The sequence below is a fragment of the Ictidomys tridecemlineatus genome, chromosome 2, assembly GCF_052094955.1.
Source record: "Ictidomys tridecemlineatus isolate mIctTri1 chromosome 2, mIctTri1.hap1, whole genome shotgun sequence".
Lineage (NCBI taxonomy): Eukaryota > Metazoa > Chordata > Mammalia > Rodentia > Sciuridae > Ictidomys > Ictidomys tridecemlineatus.
The window spans coordinates 13,907,938-13,930,931 of NC_135478.1; the positions used below are offsets into that span (position 1 = coordinate 13,907,938).

Sequence of the window (22,994 nt, forward strand, 5' to 3'; positions counted from 1 at the left end):
AGTACAAAAAACAAAACAAAATGAACCTTCTGATGTGAAGTAAATCATTAAAAAAAAAAAATTAAAAGAGTTGGGTGACCCCTGGAGGGAAAGGGTAATATGGTTGAATCCTTGGGTATTACCATTGTGCCTATTTTTCAGATAAACAAACTGAGACCCAGAGAAGAAAAGCAGTAATGAGGGTCCCGGGGCCAGGGGCGGGGCTCAGTGGTAGAGCTTGCTGAGTGCCCACGAGGCCCTGCTCCCGCCCCCAGCACTGCAAAATGTAATGACAACATGGTCCAGTGGGTGGGCTCAAACTGGGGAGGGTCCAGAGGGCTTGCACGAGGGGTGAGCAGTGCCACGGCTCTGCGGGGATGGAGACTGTCTCTGGGCAGGACGCCTGGCCCCACCCACCACCCCTCATCCCACGCAGGGGCCCTGGCACACAGCTGGACTGAGGTCCTTGGCTGAGGTCCCTTTTTTCCAAGAAGGGTGAGGTGGCTTGTGGGAAGCAGCGGGGGGTTATTTATGGAGGTTGTAGGAAATCCCCAAAGAGTCAGTGCCTCACCCAGCAGCTGGACCTCAGGGTCAGGGGCCTGCCAATGGCCCCCTGCTGGGTTTTCAGTCCCCTTCCTTCCCTGGACCAGCAATGGCCAGGGACCCTCCATTCAGGAGAAAGGCTGGAGAGGAGGAGTGATGAGGATGGGGTGCCCAGGGGGGAGCAGGGCTGTCTGTGGGCCTTAACAGGCTGCCTGGAGGAGGAGGTCTCTAGCGCTGGGCCGCGTGGGAAGCTGCGGGTGGAGGGGGCACAGAAGGGCTGAGGAGCCAGACTTTGTGCGAGGGTAATGGGGAGCATGTGAGGTGTGCGAGCAGGAGAGGGACTTGGTCAGATTCCATGGCAGAAGGATCCTTCTGGACCAGGACAGCAGAGGTTAAGGTTTGGGCTTGCAGGAGCCAAAGCAGGGCAGGGTCGTGGGCCAGAGACGGGCCCTCGTGCCTGGAGGATTTAGGATTGTCATTTTCATTTATTTGTTTGTTTTTGAGGCAGAGCCTCATTGTGGCCCAGGCTGGCCCTGAAATTCTGGGTCCAAGTACTCCTCTTGGATTACGGGCAAGTGCCCTGGTGCCTAGCTTGAGAATCATGATTGTGCCCATTTATTGATGAGAAAAATGGAGGCTGATAACTGAACTGAGTTGGAACTTGGGATGTGGGACTCTGGAACCCACGCCAGTCCCGCCAGCGCCTCCCAGAGCTCCAGGCCGAGCAGCCCGCTCAGGGCAGGGACGTCCCATTTCCTTGGGGCTCCAGACCAGCCTGTCTGGACAGCGTGGCCCTGCTGACGCCCGCCCTGCCCTGGCCCAGCCCCAGCCGAGTGTTTCCTGCAGCGACCGCACTCGCCTGCGCTTCCGTATCCCGGAAATATCGGTCCTTTGTCCCTCCAGACCAGCCTGCCCCCAGCACGAGCCTGGTGCTGCCAGCCCTGGCTGGGTCTCGTCCCCTCTGCAGGATCCCAGGGGAGTGGAGGACACTGCAGTCTCAGCCCTCCTCCGTGCCACTGGGTTGGGCGAGATCAAAGTGCGCCCAGACTGGAGGCTGGTGGGGTCTGGGCGTTAAAGACAAAACCAATAAGAACAAATGGCCGGGGACTTTTGTGACATTGCTCCTGGACTCATTCTGCGAGGAGCATTCTGCAATGCGCTGCTTGTGGCGCTTCACCGGGCTCCCTGCCACCCAGGCAGGCAAAGCTGAGAAGCCCGTCTGCCTGTTAGACACTGAACGTCCCAGCGCAGGCTCCGTGGCCAGGTCGAGAGGCCTGTGTTGTGTCCCTGGTGCTGGTCCCAGACAGCGAGGTCCTGAGTCCCAGGGACACGGGGGAGGGGCTCCCCGCTCTCCTCTCTGGCCCGGTCCTCCCTGTGGCCCTGGGGTCTTCAAAGCAGGAGTCAGGACCCTGAGTCTTTGAAGGGATTTGCTAATATTTATTAGGTGCCACTAGTGTCATAACAGGCCACAGGCAGGGCTGGGTGGGGAGGGGGTGGGAGGGAAGGGGATGCTCTCCGCACTGGACCCTCACCCCTGGACCAGGCTCTCCCTCACAAGGGGAGCCTGGAAACTCTCCAGGAGGTGCGCCTAGAAACTCTCAAGGGAGCCTGGAAACTCTCAAAGGGTTGGAGGTGAATGGCTTCCTGTTCTCACCTCCTGGTCCAGGCGCTGGGAGATAAGGAAGTTGGAGGAGGGGATGGTGGGACACAGGGCTGTGCAGAACGCAGGGTGACACTGTGGTGCCTTGGCCCCTGGAGTAGGGCAGAAAGTGAGTGTAATGTGGGTGCTGCATAGGTGTGTGGCTTTGTCACTGTGTGCAGTGATTGCTCTCTGTGACACCCTCCCTCCATGTGTCTGTGTGACATGGCTGCTTCTGTGTATGATGTTGCCATGGACTTCCAGGGGAACATTGTCCCTGGCTTTCTGACATCGTGGCTGCAGCTGTGGGTGACCTCATCACCGTGTCTAGGGGTGAGGGGTTGTGGGGTGCGGTGTGGGGCTGGGAGAGGCGATTGGAGCAGGTGAGGGGGGCCTCCTGGCTGCTGGGCCTGGGCCCTGGATGCGAGTGTCCTTCTGCGCTGTCGGCAGGCGGGCGGGCAAGCTGGGCGCCCGCCCCTCACTCCTCGGGCCACCGTCCTCAGCCACTAAGGCGGGAGAGGGAGGAAATGGTAGTCAGACTTGGCACGTCCCTGCCCTGGAGGCTGGTCCTCGGGGAGGACAGGAGGTCCGAAGGCCGGGGCCCTGCCTCCCTCCACCCAGGCCCCTCCTCTCAAGACCCCCAACCCCTTCAGCCTCCCTGTTAGGTCCGACTTGCTGAGCCCCCCAGGAGGGTGAGACTGAAGCGCATCCCTCCATCACACAGAGGTAGAAACTCGGGTCCCCAGGCCGCCTCATGAGCGCCAAGCTCAGCTGCCACCTGCCTGTTCCTGGTGTCCTCCATTCGGGGATGCGGAGGGTCTGAGCAGAGCCCCTGCCAACCCGCTGCACCGGCCCCTGACGCAGGCCTGGTCTCCCTCTAATGCACTTAGGTCTCACTGAGTTCCCGGGTCTCCCTCCCCAGGGCCTGACCCTGCCCACTGCAGGGGAGGGTCTAGTGGGCCGCCCGGCTCCCACACCAGCCATGGCTCCCCAGTGCGCCAGGACAGGCCAAGCCAGAGGCCCGACATTCAAGGATCTCACCTCTGCCTCGGCCAGGCCTCCCCGTGGGGACTTCAACCCTGCAGAAGTCCCAACAATTCCTAGAACCTTCCACCACTTCCGCCCCCTGCCTCCCCCCACCGCCTGCTCCGGCCACCTCGGCCACCTCGAGCCACCGAGCTGTCTGGAAGGCCCTTCCCCCTCCGGGGCTGGCAGAGGCTGTCCTGCAGGGTCAGGGGCTGGCGCAGGCTGTTTCCTGGTGGGGGAGGAGGGGGCTGCAGCCAAGTCCTGCTTCCGCTGCCCCCTCCCTTCCTTCCCCGCTCTTCCCTGGGGGCCCGTGGCCTCACGTTCCTTGGCTGGCTCCGTCCCTGGCTCCAGCTCCGTCTCAGCCAGGATTCACCCGGCTGCCCCCAGCCTGCTCACCAGCCCTCGCCCTGCTCACTCCTGTGCCAACTGTGGGCAGGGCCGCCGGGCACAGGGGCCATGCTGGTTTGCCGGACTGCACAACCGCCTCTGCTGTGGTCCGGGCTCCATGGCTTGTCCCACAAAGTGACCAGAAAGAAGCTATGAAGGACTGAGTTGGTCAAGTCCTGGTTCTGCTCACGGCCCTCTCGGGGACCCCAGCTACAAGCTGCTCCTCATCTCTGTCTGTCACTTGCCCTCTCAGCCCCACCTGCTCCTCCCCCTTCCATCACTCTTCCAGCCACTCTGGCTTCCATGTGCCTCAGGACCTTTGCACAGGCTGTGCCCCTGCCTGGAGCACCCTTCCTAGCACCTCCTCAGGGACCCTCCCCCACCTCCTTTAGGTCTTTGGTCAGATGTCACCTCAGGGAAGACGGTCCTGGTCCCCTGGGAAATCCCAGCCTCTTCACACTGCTTAACTCTTCTTGCCCCTCACCCAGGGCCCTCTAAGGACACGTGCACCTGGTTTTTCCACCATCTCCCCACTGGACTAAAAGTCCCACAGGATGGGGGGGGGAGTGGTTTGTGCCTAATTTTCTGCTGCGTCCCTGACACCTGCAACCACACCCAGCACCAGCAGCTGCCTGGGTTAGATGACAGACAGAGCCTCACAGTGTGGTCCGTGAACTGCAGCAGCACGAGGTTGTGCCTGCTCAGAGCCGGGCTCCGGGGTGGGGGCGAGGACTCAGCCTAAGCCACATCCAGCCCCCGGGGCTTGTGGGACTTTTTCTCTTATTTTTGTGGGGATGGAACCCAGGGCCGTGAACATGCCAGACAAGTGCTCTGCCACGGAGGTACACCCCAGTCCTTGGTACCTTATCTTGAGACAGGGTCTCACTAAGTGCCAAAGCTGGCCTTGAACTTGGGATCCCTGCCTGAGCCTCCTGAGCCACTGGGATTACAGGAGTGTGTCACTGCGCCCGGCTAGCAATGGTGATTCTTCAAAACATGTAAATAACCATCTCCAGGTAACGCCCACTTTCAGCAAGTGGAGCTGGTTCACTTGTCTTCAATAAAAGACGACTCTAAACGTCCAGGAAAACCAAGGCCAGGGCTGGGAGCGTTGCCCAGTTGCAGACTGCTCATCTAGAGGTGTGAGGCCTGGGGTTCAATCCCTGGGACCCCAAAACCCCCCAATCCCAGGCCTTGTGCTCAAGTCTAGCTGCTGCTGGACCCTGGACCCTGGGTGTGCCTTTGATGTGAATGTGGGAGGCCCAGAGTGGCTGGTGGCTGCTGAAAGCCCGTTAGTTACAGCAGGGACTCTCTCGAGGCTCAGAAGGAATCAAAGTGGAAGAGGAGACAGTGGTCCCGGTGCCCAGGTTCATGCTGGGCCTCAGACCTGGTCCCTGACTAGGTGCATCAAAAGGCTGGATGTTCAAGTTCAAGAACAACCTGGCAACTCAGCTGTCTCAGTCATCGTCATCATCATCGTCTTCATCATCCTTTAAAAGGCTGGGGATTAGAGCCAGGCATCATGGTGCACACCTGTCACCCCAGCAGCTCTGGAGGCTGAGGCAGGAGGATTGAAAGTTCAAAACCAGTCTCAGCAGCTTAGCAAGACCCTGTCTCAAAACATCCAAAGGGCTGAGGACAGAGCTCAGTGGGAGACCCCCTGGGTTCAACCCTCAGTACCACAGGCTGGGAGCGGCTCAGTGGTGAGTGCTTGCCTAGTGTGTGAGGCCCTGAGTTCAATCCCCAACACTGCCAGGTAATAGTAACAATAATCATTATTTTTTTTTTTTTTTTAAGAAAGAAAAAAGAGGGCTGGGGTGGCGGCTCAGCGGCAGAGCACTCGCCTAGCACACGGGAGGCCCTGGGTTCCACCCTCAGCACCACATGAAAACGGATACAGGAAAGGTATTGTGTCCAACTGCAACTAAAAAGTAATTTAAAAAAAAGAAAGAAAAACAGAAAAGTCAAGCTGGGTGTCCAGGTGGGGTGCGCCAGGCCAGAGGATCCCTTGAGCCAGGGGTTCAAGACCGGCCGGGGCAGCAAGGCAAGGCCCCATTTCAAAAACAAAGCGACAAAACAGACTTGAGACTCCGAGGCCGGTGACTCATGGGCTGTGAGTGGCTGACTCTGGAACGCGGCGGGGGCCCGTCCCACCCTCGGCAGCCCCTCTCTCAGGGGAAGGCTTGGGTCAGAGGCCCTTCCTGCTCCCCTGAAGGGCCGGGCTTAAGTGCTCATTGTTTCCTTGCAGGGGGCGGCAGGCGTTTGGGGGAAACAATGTCCAGAGCTGCCCCGGTTCTCAGCTGAGGCCGGACAGTCCTGGGCTGGGAGCCCGGTCCTGTGCGTGACCCCAGCTGGGCCTCAGTCCCCTCCTCTGAGAAATGGGGATAATAATAGAATCCCTTTCCTTGCCACAAGGGCTCCGGGCCAAGATGAAGAGAGGGAAATCATGTTGCTTCCCCCCCCCCCCCAGGCTGCTGGGCGCCGGGGCTTCACCCAGGCCGGGCCGAGCAGGGTGCAGGGGGTGAGCATCCTGTCTGCGGGGTACGTAAGGAGAGGCTGGGAGGGGGGTGCCCGGGGAAGCCATCGGGGGTCAGGACTGGGCACCCCCTGGGCTCCAGGCCCTCCCTGGGCCTCAGGTCCTAGGCGGCACGGGGGCACGCCCCTCCCTGCTCCCTGGCCTGGCACTAGCGTGATGTGGCCCTGAGCCGCCGCGGCTGGGACCCTGGCGGGAGCACAGGGTGTTCTGGGGCAGTGGCCTGAGTCACCTTCCCTGTGACGCACGCACAGGGTCAGCCAGCGGATGACTGGGCCTACGGCAAGGTGAAGAGGGCACGGGCACTGGGCCGCGACTCGCGCGTGTGCCGGATGCCCTGGATGTGCCCCGCTAAGGCCCCGGGACCCTGGCTCCGGCCTCATGTGGACAGCACCTCGCAGTTAGCATGGCATTTCCACTCCTGTTTTTGTGGAGACGGAAAGTGAGGCTCAGCGCTCACTCTCCCTGGCTCCCTCTGTCCCTGTTACCTGCCTTGTGCCTGCACCTTTGTGGTGGCCGGTCCTGCTCCCTTCTTTCCCCAAGGCCGGCTCCTCCCCCTCCCCTGGGTCAAAGCCCCTCCTTGGGGCCTGGCTGGAGTGCGGTCACCTGGCCTGCGCAGCCGCTCTGCCACTTCCCAGCAGTGTCACCCAGGGCCCTTTCTGTGCCTCGCTTTCCCCACCTAAAAACGGGCACGGAGTAGCTCCTTCGCCAATGAGGACGGTGACAGGTTAATTGTGACGGGTGCAGAGCTCACATCAGGTGCCTAATGATTGCAGCCCGTTGGCTTGTCTGATTGTGGCTGGTTCATAGTTGGTGTTGCCCACGACTCAGGGACTGTCATAAATGAGACAGAACTGAGGGTGCCTGGGTTACTGCAGGGTCCTTCAGGTCCAGCCCAGGACCTGGTATACAGTAAGTGCTCAGTCAGCCTCCCTCAGCCTGCCCAGCACCTTACCTGGACAGGACTGCAGGGTTGCCTGCAGGGACCGCTGGGATTCCAGGATCCTCTTCTTGAACTCCTCTAGGCTCGCTGGTCTGTGGAGAGAGGGAGGAGCAGGCTTGGCCTGGGTCCTGGCAGCCCCCCGCCCTGGACTAGGGGTGGGCTAGCAGTCTGGAGAGCAGGGCCTCGTGCGGGGTGCGGGGTGGAAGGGACCCCCCTTCCCATTTACCGGCCCTTCCCTCTGTCACTCACCGATGGGCTGGGGCTGGGGCTGGGGGACAGGGCCCACCGGTCTTGGAAGGGGGATCGACTGTGACTGTGGGAAGAAGGGGAGGAGGTTACCTACCTGGGTCTCCTGACCTTGGGCCCAGGGAGGCGCTTCCCTCTCTGACCTTGGAGACCTGGGTCTCTGAGGTCCTTCCAGGGCAGGGCAGGGACCTCCGTGTAGTGGACACAGCCGTAACAGACGTACAGTCCCCTGACCCACCGGGCCCTCAAGTCGCCTGCGACTCCAGGGCCCAGCCTTCCTTGGCCACAGCTGGGTGGCCTGGGCCCCTCAGCCTGGGCACCAGGTGTGACCCCAGCTGAGTGCAGCCACCTGTCCCGGCCCTCCGGACCAAGGTGACCTGCTCTGGCAACCAGCCAGATTCCGGTCCTAAAAGCCGTTCCTCCGGCAACCCCCGAGTCCTATGGTGCAGCCGGTTCTGAGCTGGGCCACCCCGGAGCCCACGCTGCGTCTTCAGCTGGAGCCCCATCCTGACATGCCCCGGGCTCTGTGAAAAGCCAGCCCCCAGCCCATTCCCCCGTCCCCCCTCTGACCCCAACCCTGGCCCTCACGCTGGCCAGTGACCCTGAACCTGCCTGCCCCCCACACTTAACCCTCTGTCCACACCGTTCCCAGTTCCAGACTCTGCCCGGGTCCTAATGGCGATGAACCCCTCCATTCGCCCAGAGCCGCAGCCGCCAGGTCCCCAAGCTCAATTCCACATCCACCTCAGGGGCTCCATCCACCCCAACCCCATCCCAAGGCAACCGAAAGTCCAGATTCCTCCCTCACCCGGACCCAGGCCCGGCGGCCACCCCGCCTCCAGCCCCAGCACTCATCTGCCACCCCTTGGTCATGCCCGTCCCCATTCCCAACTCTGTTCCCATCCCGGCTCCAGTGAGGTCTCAGGGCGTCCCCACCACCCAACCCAGACAGGACAGCCAGCTTCACCCCAGCTCCAAATCCAAGTTCAATGTCACCACCAGCTGGAGCTCCAGACCCCACTCCCAGGCGGCCCCCTCATGGGCCCCAGCCCACCTTGGCCTTGAGACAGGTGTCCAGGGCCGAGATTCTGACGTCCATCTGCATCTTCAGCTGCTCCACCTCTCGCTTCTTCTCCGCCAGCTCCTTGGCCAGGTTGTCCCTCTCCCTCCGCAGCACCGCCTTCTCCTCCAGGGCCAGCTGCACCTGCTGGGTGCATCCGGCTTGGATCTTGGCCTCGCGGGCCCGGGCCTCCTTCTCCGCCTGCTCCTTGGCCTCCTGACTGGCTCGCAGGCTCTGCTCGGCCTCCAGCTTCTGGCGCTGGAGGTCCGAGTTCTCGCGGGCCACGCGCTCGATGCCGGCCCGCAGGCTCCGGGCCAGCTCCTCCACCTTGGTGCTCATGATGCTGGGCATCTGGTCGCAGGTTCTCCGGATGGAGATCACATCCGAATGTGAGATCATGGGGTAGCCCATGTTGTAACCCAAGGTCTCCAGGCTGCGGGAGACGATGGAGTCCTTCCACAGGTTGCGCAGGTCCATCTCGAACTTGTCCTTGTCCAGCGGGAGGCAGAGGGCCTGCACCTTCTGCAGCCGGTCCTGGGCCAGCTGCCGCTCCTGCTGCTGCTGCTCGCGCACCTGCTGCAGGCCGCCAGCTGCTGCTCCGCCGCTCGCTTGCTGGCCAGCAGGCCCTCCTTGTCCTGGGCACAACACCACCTTCTCCTTGGCCAGCTCCATCTCCAGGGCCTTGGCCTTCTGGTCCCACACGTAGAGCAAGGCTGAGGGGCGGCAGAGGGGACCCGGTCAGCTCAGGAGCTGCCCGAGCCCTGGGTGAGGGGCCCCCGGCCCGGCCCCGGCTCACCGTTGCAGGACTTGTTGGCCTGTTTCAGCTGCTCCTGGCACTCCTGCTCGCTCAGGATGATGGCCACTATGTATTTCTCCCTGCTGATGTAGACGGCCTGGGGACAGAGGACAGGGCTCAGCACCCACCCAGGCTGCCCAGGCCCAGGCGGCCTGGGTGAGCCATGTTCTCAAGGGCTCAGCTCCTTTACAGGGCACCTTAGTCTGATAACAAAATTCTATAGGGGTGCGGCACTCAGGGGTGGAGCACGCAGCTTGCTCAAGGCCCTGGGTTCGAATCCCATCACTGGGGGGAAAAAAAACAGAGGTTTTTACAGTCAGGTGCAGTGGCCAGGCCTGTCATCCCAGCGGCTCCGGGGCTGAGGCAGGAGGATCGTGAGTTCAAAGCCAGCCTCAGCAACTCAGCGAGACCCTGTCTCTAAATAAAACACAAAAACGGGGCTGGGGATGTGGCTCAGTGGTTAAGCACCTGTGGGTTCAATCCCTGGCACCAAAAGCAAACAAATAAAAGAAGAAATAAAGATAGTTTTTGCAACTCACACTGGTCGACCACAAAAGGGAACGAGGTGGGGAGGGGACTAGGGAAGGGCTGCCTACTGGTTACGAAAATGACTAGGGGGTAAGTCCTAGTGATCTATAGCCCAGTCGGTCACTAGCCTCAACCCTCGTCCATGGTCTATTTCACAACAGCTGGCAGACAGGATTCTGGAGGTTCCCAGCAGAAAGAAGTAGCAGGCCCTGCAGGTGAGGGAGAGGCCGATCACCCCGATTTGCTCATCGCCCAGGCTCACGTTCCCCACGGCCAGTACGGTCACGAAGGGTCGATTAAAAGTTGTCGAAGGGAAAAAAGGAACCGGGTTCTGATACATGCCAATACCAGGATGCATTTAAACAGCTTTTACACGTCAGCAATAAAGCCAACCCAATTAGCAAGTGGGCCAAGGACCTGGATGGACATTTCTCCCAAGAAGATTCACAGACGGCCATCTTTCCAGCGCAGGAAGGACGCGCGCGGCAGCCTGGAGCGCAACTGTCCTCCCAGCCACCCAGGAGGCCCAGGCAGGAGGATAGTGAGTTCAAGGCCAGCCTCGGGGATTAAGACCCTGTCTCAAAAAGAAAAAGGGCTGGGGTGTGGCACTTTCCTTCCTGTGGGAGCAAGTGACGAGAAGGGCCAGACACACCCAAGACACAAATGGCGCCTGAGCCTGGCTCCTCAGCGCTGCCCGTGGGATGGGCACTCCCTGACCGACGCACACCTTGGGTGACAGCTGCCTTTCTCCCGCAGGGACTGAGGCGCAACCCACAGTTGCATTTATAGAGAATTCAAGAAATCCCAACACCTGGACGACGACATTCCAGGAGAGAGACAGATGTGCTCATCCTCCTGACTTGGTCACGACCCGCTGCCTGTCCATAGGAGCTCACAGATAGGTTCCTAGCCCGTCAATCAGCCCCAATTCTAGGCCAATTAAAGTTGAAGGAAGAAAGACACTTCAAGAAAAACCACATTTCCTAGCACCACGGGACGGTGTCGGGGACCCAGATTCATACTCACTGGGACAGGACATGGGCTGGGTGGGGAAGGGGGGGCTCCTCCCCAGCACCAGAGACCCCCTCCCAGAGAGACAGAGAGCAGGGTACCGCGCCAGGGGACCCTTGCAGGACACCCCGAAGGGTTCCAGGTAAGAAGCTTTCTCAACTCAGGGGACAAACCACAAAACAAGGAAACACGTGACCTTCGCATTTTAAGGTCTTAAAAACCTGAAATCGGGGCCAGGGATGTTGCTGAGCGACAGGGCGATTGGACCTGTGGGGAGCTTGTGTAGGGTGCTGGGTTCAATCCCCCGCGACAATAAATAAATAAACAAGAGAAGGAGGAAGCAATCCAGCCTCAGGCGCCTCGCGGTTTGGATGGGGGAGTCTGGGTTCCGGGAGCCCAGAGTGGCTGATCCTGATGTCCCTGCCCCGAGGGTCGTGGGTGTCCTGGGCCAATGCCTAGGAATTGCCAAGTCGGAGGGGGCCCAGCTCAGGCCCGAGGCGGGTCCCTGCGTATCCTGGGTGCCTCGAGGGCAGCCTACTACTTCATTCTGGGAGTCTGAGGGAGACACACCCTGCTCTGGGAGTCTGCGGTGGGGGGCACTGCCCCGCCCTGAGACTCTGTGGGGGACACAGTCCCACCTTGGGGTTCTGGGGAAGCTGGGAGTGGCTCCATCCTTGGAGTCTGGGGGGCAAGCCCTCTAGGGCCCTGAGGGGGTTTGGAGGGGGGACCTGCCCCGCCCTGAGGGATCGTGGGTGGCACTGCCCCCTTCTGGGGCTCTGAGGGGCAGGTGCAGCTCATCCTGGGAGCCTGAGGGAAGAGGCAGGGCCCTGGGGGCCTGTCTCCCTGGAATTCAAGGCGGACAGTGCCTCTGTTCCCTGGCAGCCCTGAACCCTCCACTGAAGATCCTTGAGGTGCCCGTGGCGTGGCAGCCCGTCACAGCTTCAGTTAGCTGGCTAAAGACCACTCAGAGCACGGGATCTTCCTCGAACAGGGCTGCATGGGGAGGCCTTTCTTTCTCCCTACCCAGCCCCCGCCAGACAGGATGCTTCCTGTGAAGGACACAGGGGTTGTCCCAAGCCAGACTTCCCTCACCCAGTGGCCCACATGTAGCAGGGATCTCAGGACACCCCCATGCCACCTCCCTTCAGTGTTTTGGGCTGAGCAGGGCCCCCTGGAGGATGCAGCTGTGAGAGAGAGAGAGCCGTGGTGACCGGTGACGGTGACCTCTGAGAGTCCATCGTGGGCTGGAGATGTGAGGGAGCAAGAGTCCCCATGGGCCCTCCACCGTGTGGCTGCCACGTCCCGGATGCTGCCTATCGCTGCCCCTGGAGGAAACCTGCCTCCTCTCAGGCCTCCGTTTCCCACCCCCAAGAGGCTTTGAGACTCCCCCTCCTCCGGGGTCATCTGTTTGAAGCAGACACCAGCAGAGAGGGGCCATCACCCGCCATCGCTGCCTTGGTCTTTTGCAGTGTGGGGGGACCAGGCCCCGGGGGTGCTGGGCAAGCGCCCACCACCCTGCCACCCGGCTCCTGCATGTCATTGTGCAGGAAGACCCTGAGCTCTGAAGCCACTACCTGCAGCTGTGAGGAGCCGCCACATCACGGCTCCTCATGGATCTTAAGTCGAGGACTCAGGGCTGCCAGGGTGGACGAAGCACCGTCCAACTTGCATTCCAGAGACAGTGCCAGGGTCTGAACATGTCTCCAGCCCTGCGTATTGGAAATGTGGTCCCTCATGCAGCCGTGTTGAGGAGTGGGACCTCTGGAGGCGACTGGGCCACCAGGCTCTGTCCCTCCGGGTGGATGGATGCACTCAGGGGCCAGTGGATCAGTGGCTATTGGGAGTGGCCTGGCGACGGGAGCCGCTCGCTTCAACACACTTGCCGTGGGACGCCCTGCGCCGTCCGTGGTGCAGCAAGAGGCCCTCGGCAGACACCAAGTGTCTTGATCTTGGACTTCTTGTCCTCCAGGACCAGAAGCTGAACAAACCTGTTGTGTGTGTGTGTGTGTGTGTGTGTGTGTGTGTGTGTGTGTGTGTGTGCGCGCGCGTGCTGGGTGCTGGGATGGAACCCAGGGCCCCCTGCATGCTGGGCAAGCACTAACTATTGAGATGCACTCCCAGCCTTTTAAAAGCTTTATTTTTGGTCTCATTAAGTTGCCTAGGCTGCCCCGGAAACTATAATCCTTTTTTTTTTCGTTTTCCCAGTACTGGGAATAGAACCCAGGCGTGCTTAACCCACTGGCCCCACCACCAGACCTTTTTATTTAGAAACAGGGTCTCACTGAGTTGCTTAGTGCCTTGCCATTGCTGAGGCTGGCGTTGAACTCGCCATCCTCCTGCCTCAGCCTCCCAAGTTGCTGGGATTAGAGGCATGTGCCACCGTGCCCTGATTTTTATATATATATATCCTTTATTTATTTATTTATTTCTATGCGGTGCTGAGAATCAAGGACCCAGTTCCTCACACGAGCTAGGCAAGTGCTCTACCATGAGCCGCCACCCCAGCCTCTAAACATCTATTCTTTATAAATTACTTGGGCTCAGGCATTTTGTTATAGAATGAAACAAGTAACAAATAACTTTTTTAAAGTGGTGAGTGTATCCCAAACATAGCAGGGGATATACTTATAGTAATTTTTTTTTCTTTTAATCTGCGCGGGCTGCTCACATAGATTTTAGATTTTGTGAGCGTCCCAGTCACAAGGCTGAGAAACGGAGGCTCAGAGAGGGAATGCGACTTGCCCGGGTCCCCGAGGCCAGAGTCACCTACCCGCTCACTCTGGCACTGGCGGAAGCTGGCATTGATGCGCTCCAGCTCGCGGCGGGCGCTGAGCAGCATCTGCATGATGTTGTCCTTGGTGCGCGCCGTGATGTTGAGCTCCTTGGACAGGTTGACCTGGGCGGCCGACAGCCCCACGACCTGGCTGTACAGGCTCTCGGCGCGGCGCTCGGTGGCCTGCAGGTTGGACTCGGTGCTCAAGTGCACGTTGCCGTAGACCATGAAGAGGACCAGGCCCAGGATGATGAGGAACTGGATGAGCGAGACGAAGAGGAAAAAGTAGCGCAGGTAATACCAGCAGCCCCGGGGACTGTCCCCCGCCCGGGAGTAGGCCCCGCGGTGCTCCATGGCCAGACCCATGCTCCTGCCCAGCACTGCCCGCTCCCGCCCGCTGCCGCCCGGCGCACAGGGGAGTGTTTATATTACTCCTCTTAATACTTCCTCTGCCTGGCTCCTTCCTGGCCAGGAGGAAACGGGGGCTGCCGTTATCACAACACTCCCACCCGGGCTGTGAGGGGCTGGGCAGCCCGGAGGCCACGCAGGGCCTCTCTGATTAATGCTGGGTGGGGCACCGGCTGGTGACTGGGCTTCCTCAGCCTCCCAGACCCTCAGTTTCCCCACCTTCCTCCATGCCCAGAGCTTGGAGCACACTCTCCCTGAATCCTCCCAGGCCCGCTGCTGCACCCATTGTGTGGAGGAGGAGACTGAGGCCCACGGAGCAGGCAGGGCCCCGGGGCCCTGGCTGTTGGTTCACAGAGCTGGACCCTCCTTCTGACTGGCCACAAAGACATGCCGGCTTCACTGGGGCCGTACATGGGACCCAACCCTCATCCCAGAGTTCTGAGCCCAGGGAGGGACAGGCAGTCCGCATGGCCCTGTGCAGGTGCAGGCCAGGGTGTCCGCCTGCCAGTGTCTCAGTGAGGTGGGGGACGTCGGGGCCAGGGCAGCCTGTGGCTGGGCCGGCCTGCGACACTGGACTAGCTACTGGGGTCATTCCTGTCATTTCCTGCTCACAGTTTTTGGGGGGCTCCATGAGATGGGGAGCAGAGGTGGGGTTCCGTGGGGTTGATCCTCCTGCACCCTGAAGCTCAAAACCCCATGGGGACTTCTGGGGTCATTGTGAGCCGGGGCCCCCGGGGCAGCATGGAGGGGATGTCAGGACCTAGGAGCAAAGGATCCTGGGTATGTCCTCCAGGAGCTCAGGGGACCACTACTCTGCCTGCTCGGTGCTGGCTGGGCCAGGCCCCCACCGGGAGAGACACGGCATCCAGGCCACGGGCAGCCCGGCTGTGGGAGATGGCGTGGGACACACCTGTCGCCCTAAGGTGTCAGAGCTGCCTGGAGGGAGGGAGGAGCTGGGAAGGGGACTGGACTCTGGCAGGTGACAGCAGTACCATTGCTGCCCACTGCCTGTGGGGGACACAGCAGGGTGAAGCTCTGTGTGGGGACCTGTCCCCCCAGTAGCCAGGGTAGTGGGCGGGGGCTACTTGACAGTGGGGAGGGTCCTCCAGGGTGGTTCTCAGAGAGGCAGCTGAGTTGAGATGGAGGAAGTTCCCAGGGGCCGGCAGGAAACCCCAGTGTGACCTTTGGCCTTTGCAGCTACCCGCCGGTTCCTGGTTCCGGACCCTTCCCAGCCAGCATGGAGGGGGAGGAAGGAGGGTTAGGGGCTGCGCTGGTGCCCAACCAGCTTTGTCTCCAGGTTGGCCAGGCCCCCCAGGCCCCCCCCCAGCAGGGTGGGGGGAGGACACTGTTGGTAAGGGGGCTATGGAGCACGCCTTGGGCTCTGGCTGTGCCACCTACCAGCTGTGTGACCTCAGACAAGTGACTTCCTCTCCCGGGCCTCAGTTTTGTCCTGTCTAGAGGTGACAACACAGCCAGCTGAAGCCCTGATCCTGTGCTGGCACTCCATCAGCCCTGATAAATGGTGCTATATCTTTAGGTTCGAGGAGCTGAACCACAATCTCACAGGATCCATCACCCTCATGGATCGTGCCTGTGTCTGATGACAGATGAGGAATCGATACAGAGAGAAGAGACAATCTCCCAAGATGCTGGTGCCCCAGGCCTTCGGGAGCTCAGGAGGGAAAGGAATGACAGGATTGGAACATGGGTGACAGGGCTCCTGGAGTTTAACACACAGGGCCAATGCCAGGTGTGCACTTAAAACGTTGACATCCTTCATGATATGCCCAAGATGTTGCATTTGTATGTATGAACATGAAGTTCAGCTAACAAGGAAAAAGAAAGGCAACCTTAAACTCCTGCAAAGTCAGAAAGTCACCCTAGACCAGCTGATGCTAATGTGCTATAATTGGGGGCAATTATCACAGTGGAAGAACCAGAGTTTCGTTTTTATTTATTTAGGACTTTTTTGTTTTCTGAAATGGACTCTCCCTATATTGCCCAGGCTGTTCTTGAACTCCTTGGATCAAGTGATACTCCTGCCTCTGCCAGTAGCCTGGATTACAAGTGCACCCCACCATACCTGGCTTCAAACCAGAGTCTTATTTCCTTATTTATTTGTCTGTTGGCTTATTTATTTCCTGTGGTACTGGAGATTGAATCCAGGATCTCACTCATGCTAGGCAATTTCTCTACCACTGAACCACATCCCCAGCCCCAGAGTCTTCAATAGACATACTTATTTTATCTGTTTCAAGCTTGAAAACAGTATTCTGTTTTCCTTTGGCAATTTTATCTCACACCTTTGATTTGTAATACTTCTGTTTGAATAACTTATTTCATTAGCCAGATTCTTTTGAACAGAAAAGACAATGATAAGCCTTCTTTCTTAAAATCTGTCCATCTCCCCTCCGTGCCCAGTGCTGGGGATGAGCACTCCACCGCTGAGCTCCCTCCCCAGCCCTGAGAGCTGTGGATTTCTTTTGTTTAGAGTTTCACCACACATTACCATAATAATTACAGATGGTCCTTTAGATTGTTTCTAAGTTATTTTTGGTTTGTTTGTTTCAATGAAGAATAGATGATTTGAAATCAAATCTCTACAAATGAAATCCCCTGGTCTCAATGCCAGCGGCTCTTACATTTTGATAGCTGTCACCAATTTGTCCTTCAAAGATGTTGTTTCCACTCAACACCCTGCCAGCAGTGTCTAAAATGCCTAAAAATAGACTTTCTGAAAACGTCGCCTGTGTCCCTGCCAGATGACCCAGAGGGAAGGAGGTGAGCGGGGATGGAGGATTCTCAAGAGGTCAATGCGGAGGCCCTGATGAGAGCGCTTGCGTTTTTTTCCTGAAAACAATTTGTCATGTCCACAGGAAACTTTGCTCACGAATCTCCTGCGACACTCAGGAACCAGGACGATGGTGGGATAAAGGCTGGGACAATGCAGGGAGCCCCTGGGCACAGTGAACTCCTGCCCTCCGTGGCCGAGCCCGGCCCCCCACCCTCGATCTTTTCAACAGCAGAAGGTCCCCACGGGATGGAAGGTTGGGGACCACCCGGCCTCCGTCTGCTTCACTGGTGTGGATGACACCGCAGACCCGAGGGTCGTGATAAGAGTTGCCAGGGTCACTTTTCAGAGTCCTGAAGCCCACGTCCGCCGGAAACGGTGGTGACTCTTCACTTGGGCCTCGCAGGTGTCTGAGGGGTGACTGGACAGAGATCCAGAGGCTCCGAATGTCTGACAGTTTTTTTGTATGTGTCTGTCTGGGACTCAGGAGCACTTAACCACGGAGCCTGAGCCACCTCCCCAGGCCTATTTTGTGTTTTATTTAGAGACAGGGTCTCAGGGTCTCCCTGCGTTGCCCAGGGCCTTGCTAAATTGCTGAGACTGGCTTTGAACTTTGATCCTCCGGCCTCAGCCTCCAGAGGTGCTAGGATCACAGGAATGCGCCACCGCGGCTGGCTGTGTCTTCCTCTTACGCCTGTCTCCTTGGTGGTCCCTGGTGAGTCTTGGGCCGCTGCTGCTCCCCGAGTACCCAGAGTCCTTCAGGCCTATCGGGAGGCTCAGATGGAGCCACAAGGTCAGGATGTTTGTGCAGGATGGTGCGGCTGCAGGGTTCTCAGCAGTTCCCAGGACAAGCTGGCCGTGACCCCCTGATGGTCCCAGTCTTCCGCAACCAGAAACGTCTTTTGGAACTGTGCCTGCCTCTGGCCCGTGGAAATTACCAGACCCCCGCCCGCCCCAGCAGGTCAACAGGAGCTGGCCTCTGCCTCTGTGTGGGAGAGCCTGGCCCCTTGGTCAGTGCTGTCACCCGCCCAGTCAGCGCCTCGCCCGGCCCCTCCACTCGCCTGACCAGGCTCCATCTCAGCCCCCCTCCACTCGCCTGACCAGGCTCCATCTCAGCCGCCACCATAGCTCCCTGGGGGGCCACCACCCACCACCCATCGCTTAACACACCCCTCCGTTTCCTTTTCTGCAGGAAAACAATCCATTTGTTTTCTGTCGCCTGTTGAGGTGGAGAAGGGAAAACTGGCACCAAGAAGTCACTTGTGAAAACTGACAAGTGACGTCCTCACAGGGGACAGGAGCTTTAATAAAACCACAAGAGACTTCAGGAAGGTTCTTAAGGGATGGTTTCAGGGAGGTTCAGAAAACGCCCCGCCCTGACGCCGTGACGCCTTTGGCAAATTTAGGTTCTGTGCTTTCCCAGGTTAGACCCTGGAGGGCGGGGGCAGCCTGTGTTCTTGGCTGAAAAATGGGGACCAATTTGTTTACATGGGACCAGGAAGGAGGAGGTGAAGACAGGTCACCGCTGTCCCAGGTGGCCCAGGCCATCTCTAGGGCTTCCTATTGCTGTCCCCCACCCCTGTCCCTGTAGCCACTGGAGGGGGGGGCTCTGATAGCCACAGACGGGGGCGTTACTCAGAAGGTGTGGCAAGGGTCGGGAACAGACACACAGAGATGGAAAGAGACTCGGCTGGGCAAGGTGGGGCAGGCCTGTCATCCCGCCACTCAGGAGACTGAGGCAGGAGGACCACAAGTTCAAGGCCAGCCTCAGCAACTTAGTGAGGCCCTGTTTCAACATAAACCAAAATCAGCCGGGGGTGTAGCTCAGAGGTGGCACATCCCTGGGTTCAATCATTAGGACAAAAAAAAAAGAGAAAGAGAAAGAAAGGAAGAAAGAAAAAGAGACCCTCCCCCCGGCTGGGCGGGGAAGGAGCTCAGGGGAAGAGGCTGGCCCTGGGGTCCCATCCCAGCCACCTCCCACCTTCTCCCATCCCAAAAGGAGATACTTCTAGATGGAGAGATGGCCTACAGAGCCAGGGGACCACCAGATGGAGTCAGGATGCATAGGAGAGAAAGGGCGGCCCCGGCGACCCTGTGGCCTGGGCGCAGGTCCCACTGAGGAGCTGTTGGCTCCCGGGGAGGCCTCAGCGCTGCGGGGCTCTCTCCAAGTCACCCCGAGACCCGGCTGCTCCCTTCCTGCCCCGGCGCCTGCCGTGGCTCCCCACTGCCTCCGTTCCCAGCACTGGTCTTCAGGGTGGAACCGGCAGAATAGATGAGTGACAGTGACAGTATTTTAGGCCTTGACATGGGTCAGTCCTTGGACCTCAGAGCCAGACAGGGAGGAGGTCCTGCAGCCCTGGGGCCCCAGCGGGAGAGAGGCCAGCCTTCAGGCCTCCGGTCTTGGCTGACTCCGGAGGGGAGAGCGGCTTCCTGTTCCCTTTGTGGATTTATGCCAGGGTTGGGGCGGGGGCGGGGGTCTCAGACCCTCCTGGACACCTCCCAGCTCCAGGTGCTCCCTGGGCAGCAATCGGGCCGGCGGGCTGGGGCGACCCCTGGTGGCCAGCAGGGGCTAGACACCCCGGGGCCGTCGACCCTCCCCAAAGCCTCGTTTCCTCTTCTCCCCCTCCCCTCCCTCTTCTCCCCTCTCCCCTCCCTCTTCTCCCCCTCCCCTCCCTCTTCTCCCCCTCCCCTCCCTCTTCTCCCCTCTCCCCTCCCTCTTCTCCCCCTCCCCTCCCCCTCACCGTCCTCCTTTTTCTTTCTTTCTCTCATATTTTGGTACCAGGGAGTGAACCCGGGGGTGCCTTACCACCGAGCCACCCCCCCAGCCCTTTTCGTTTTTGTTTTGATATCGGGTCTCGTTCCACGGACCAGACGGGCTTCTCCCTCCCATTCTTCTTTCCAGGAGTGGGGGTGGAACCCAGGGGTGCACTACCACCGCCCACATCGCCAGTCCTTTCAACTTTTTTTTTTTTAATTTTGGTACAGGGTCTTGCTACGTTTCCCAGCCTGGCCTCCAACTTGTGACCCTCCTGCCTCAGCCTTCTGCATCACTGGGATGACAGACGTGAGCCACCATAGCCGACTTTGTTTCCTTTCCTTTTTTCCTATACCACCAGCTCTTTTGTTTCCTCTGTAGCTTCAGTTCTTCCTCCAATGAACCCCCTCTCAGTTGAAGACCCTGATCAGGTACCTCCAAACCCCAGCTATGTGGGGGGATACTAAGCAGGACCGGCTGGAGGTGAGCATCAAATTTATAAGAGCACTTTCACTCCTGTTCCTATACCATTCTCTTAAGCACTAACACACACACACACACACACACACACACACACACACACACACACATTTTTTTTTCCGACGTTGTAGATGCCTTTATTTTATCTGTTTATTTTTTCGGTGGTGCTAAGGATGGAACTCAGTGCCTCACACATGCTAGTCAAGCACTGTGCCGCTGAGCCGCGGCCCCAGCCCCGAACTTTAAGTTTTAAAAGGCAGTACCTGTGCGTGATTTTAAAAAAGGAAACTTCTCAAAATAGTATATGGTGAAACATGAGGCTGTTTCCAGCCAATCCCGAGACCCTGGTCCCCAGCCCAGAGGCCACAGCTGTGACCAGTCTCCTTCAGAAGTACCTAAATACAAGTCCTCCTTGCTCCCACCGTTTTTAAAAGAAGTGACAAGCCAGCGCTCTCCCGAGGTTCCCCGACACATCCTGGAGAAGACGCGCTTGGCCTTTGGAATGGCTGCACGGTGCTCCACCTGGTGGGCGGCAGCCGCTCACGGACTGAAACAGCTTCCCCCGACCCCCGACGACAACCCTGTTTTCATTCTTTCTTTATTTGTTTGTCATCAAGAATGTGGTAATAAATGTCCCCTTTCCCCTCCCTGCCCTTTTCTGCCTTTCTAAAAGTAAACTTTTTATCTGGGAATGTCTAGGGATAGTACAGAGTCCTTGAAAACCCCTCTCACTGCGGCTCCCATTGCTAAGAACCTGACCTTAGTGTATCCCTGTGCGCCAGGCGGGGACTTTGACGTCCCCATTCTCCCCACTCCGTGTTTCTCTGTTCCAGGATCCAACTCGGGATTCTGTCAGACCCGCTGACAATCTGTAGTCCTGGTTCAGCAGAGTTGCTTACGAGAGACACCCGCGCACACAGGCATCCAGTAGGAATGAGCCCCGTCTTTATTTTCTCTCTCCTCCTTTTATACAGCATGTTGATTAAGACAAAGGAAAAGAAGAAACATCCTTTCGTCAGCGCAATCCTTACAAGCAGGGATAAACATTCTCAGGAAAACTTTGTTTAGGGTCACAGTGCTCCGTATTTCTTATCAATTAACTTGTGGTTAGTTATTCCCAGGCAAACACATACATATATGTATATAATTTTACACTTGGCAGAACATTCGTTTCTCTTATCTTCTTAAGACAGCAACAAGTTCAAAGAGTTCATACTTTCTCACAAAACTCCTTGTTTGCTAAGCACAGCAAAACTTAACACGTTGTGTGCGTGAGCCCACAGGATTCTGCCCGACATTGAGCCCATCATTTTATACTCATATAAACATGACTGTAGGAAAACTCCTAGAAGGGAATTGATGGGTCAAGGGTATATGCATTTTTAGGTTTTTTTTTTCTTTTTTCTTTTTTTTAGTACTAGGGATTGAACCCAGGGGTACCTAACCATTGAGCCCCATTCCCAGCCCTTTTTTACGTTTTACTTTGAGTCAGGGTCTCACTACATTGCTTAGGGCCTCACTAAGTTGCTGAGGCTGGCCTCAAACTTGTGATCCTCCTGTCTCAGCCTCCAGAGTCACTGGGATGACAGGTGTGCATCCTTGCACCCAGCTTGCACCTTAAATTTTGTGAGAGCCTAGAAAACTGTTTTCCAAAATAACTGTACTGACAGGCAGTCCCACCAGCACAGTGTGAGGCTGTTTCTTTCTCCACATCAGTGCCAACTCAGTGTATTCAACTTTTTATTTTGGGGATTTTTTTTTTTTAATCTTTGCAAAACTACAGAGTAGAGAAAACTAAAGGGATCACACAGCCAAGCATGGTGATACGATGAGCCTGTAGTTCCAGCTACTTGGAGGCTGAGGCAGGAAGATCATTTGAAGCCTGGAGTTCAAGGCCAGCCTGGGCATAGTGAGACCTACCAAATAAATATAAAATAAAATAACAAAACCCCCAAAACATGTTATACACATATAGTGGGATATTATGTAGTCATTAAAAGGAATAAAATTCTGTATATGCATATTGCAACCCAAATGAACTTTGAAAACATTATGCTGAGAAAAACAATTGAGACAAAGAGCAAATATTGTCTGATTTTCACTTTTATGAAATAAGTAGAATAGGCAAGTTCACAGGGACAGAATGGAGACAGACGTTACTAGGGGCTGGGGGTGGGGGAGTAACTGTTTAATGGGAGAGTTAATGGGATAATGGAGAGTTCTGGAAATAGAGAGTGGTGATGGTTATACAATATTGTGAATGTATAGTTGATGCCAATGAATTATACATACAATAATGGTTAGCACAGGGCTGGGGCTGAAGCTCAGTGGTAGAGCTCTGCCTATCTCCCATGTGCGCAGCCCTAGGTTCCACTTCCAGCACCACAAAAAACTGGGGGGGGGGGAGGGTAATATGGTTGATTTTGTATTATGTATATTTTACAATTCAAAATATTTTGGGGGGGTTGGGAATATAGCTCAATTGGTAGAGTGCTTGCCTCACATGCACAAGGCCCTGGGTTCAATCCCCAGCACCACAAAAACAAAAAACAACAACAACAAAAAACCCTTTTTTTTGGTTTTGTTTTGCTTTTTTTATACCTTTATTTTATTTATTTATTTTCACGTGGTGCTGAGGATCAAACCCAGTGCCTCACACATGCTAGACAAGGGCTCTAGAGCCACGGAGCCTCAGCCCCAGCCTCCAAAAAACCTTTTTTAAAAAAGATCTGAAATGGGACCTTTTTTTTTTTTTTCCCCTTCCAAAGGATTGTCTAACTAATTGCTTACAAACAGAAAAGTAAGTTTCAGTCCATTCTCTGGGGTTTTCTATATATAAAATTATATGACCCGAAAATAACTCATAGATTGAATCATGTTGGGGATGATCCTACCCAAAATTCTAACCTGAATCCAATAATGAGGAGGAGCCAAAAAATTAGACCACTGCAAGAGAAATTAGAGGTATAACACTAAGAGAAAGAGCAATTTGTAAGGTTGAATCTATATGAAAGTGTTCTTTCTATAGTCAGAGATTACTGAAATGTCAACAATTTGATATGGCCTTAATTAATGTGAAATTAAGGCCATATCAAA

General features: G+C 57.1%; 1 protein-coding gene and 1 long non-coding RNA gene across 2 annotated transcripts; both read right to left on the reverse strand.

Moving 5' to 3' along the window:
- Positions 1-1,938: 1,938 nt before the first annotated feature.
- Positions 1,939-7,293, reverse strand: LOC144374986 (uncharacterized). The gene is made up of 2 exons (XR_013434225.1): positions 7,063-7,293; positions 1,939-2,667 (listed from the first exon to the last, which is right to left on the reverse strand). It is a non-coding gene; the product is annotated as an uncharacterized LOC144374986 (long non-coding RNA).
- Plvap (plasmalemma vesicle associated protein) lies at positions 7,292-13,892 on the reverse strand. Its single transcript, XM_078026365.1, is given in 6 exon segments — positions 7,292-7,363; positions 8,351-8,934; positions 8,937-9,000; positions 9,002-9,069; positions 9,153-9,249; positions 13,462-13,892. Coding segments are annotated over 6 exon segments (1,254 nt in total). The 5' UTR covers positions 13,831-13,892.
- Between the last annotated feature and the right edge of the window lie 9,102 nt (positions 13,893-22,994).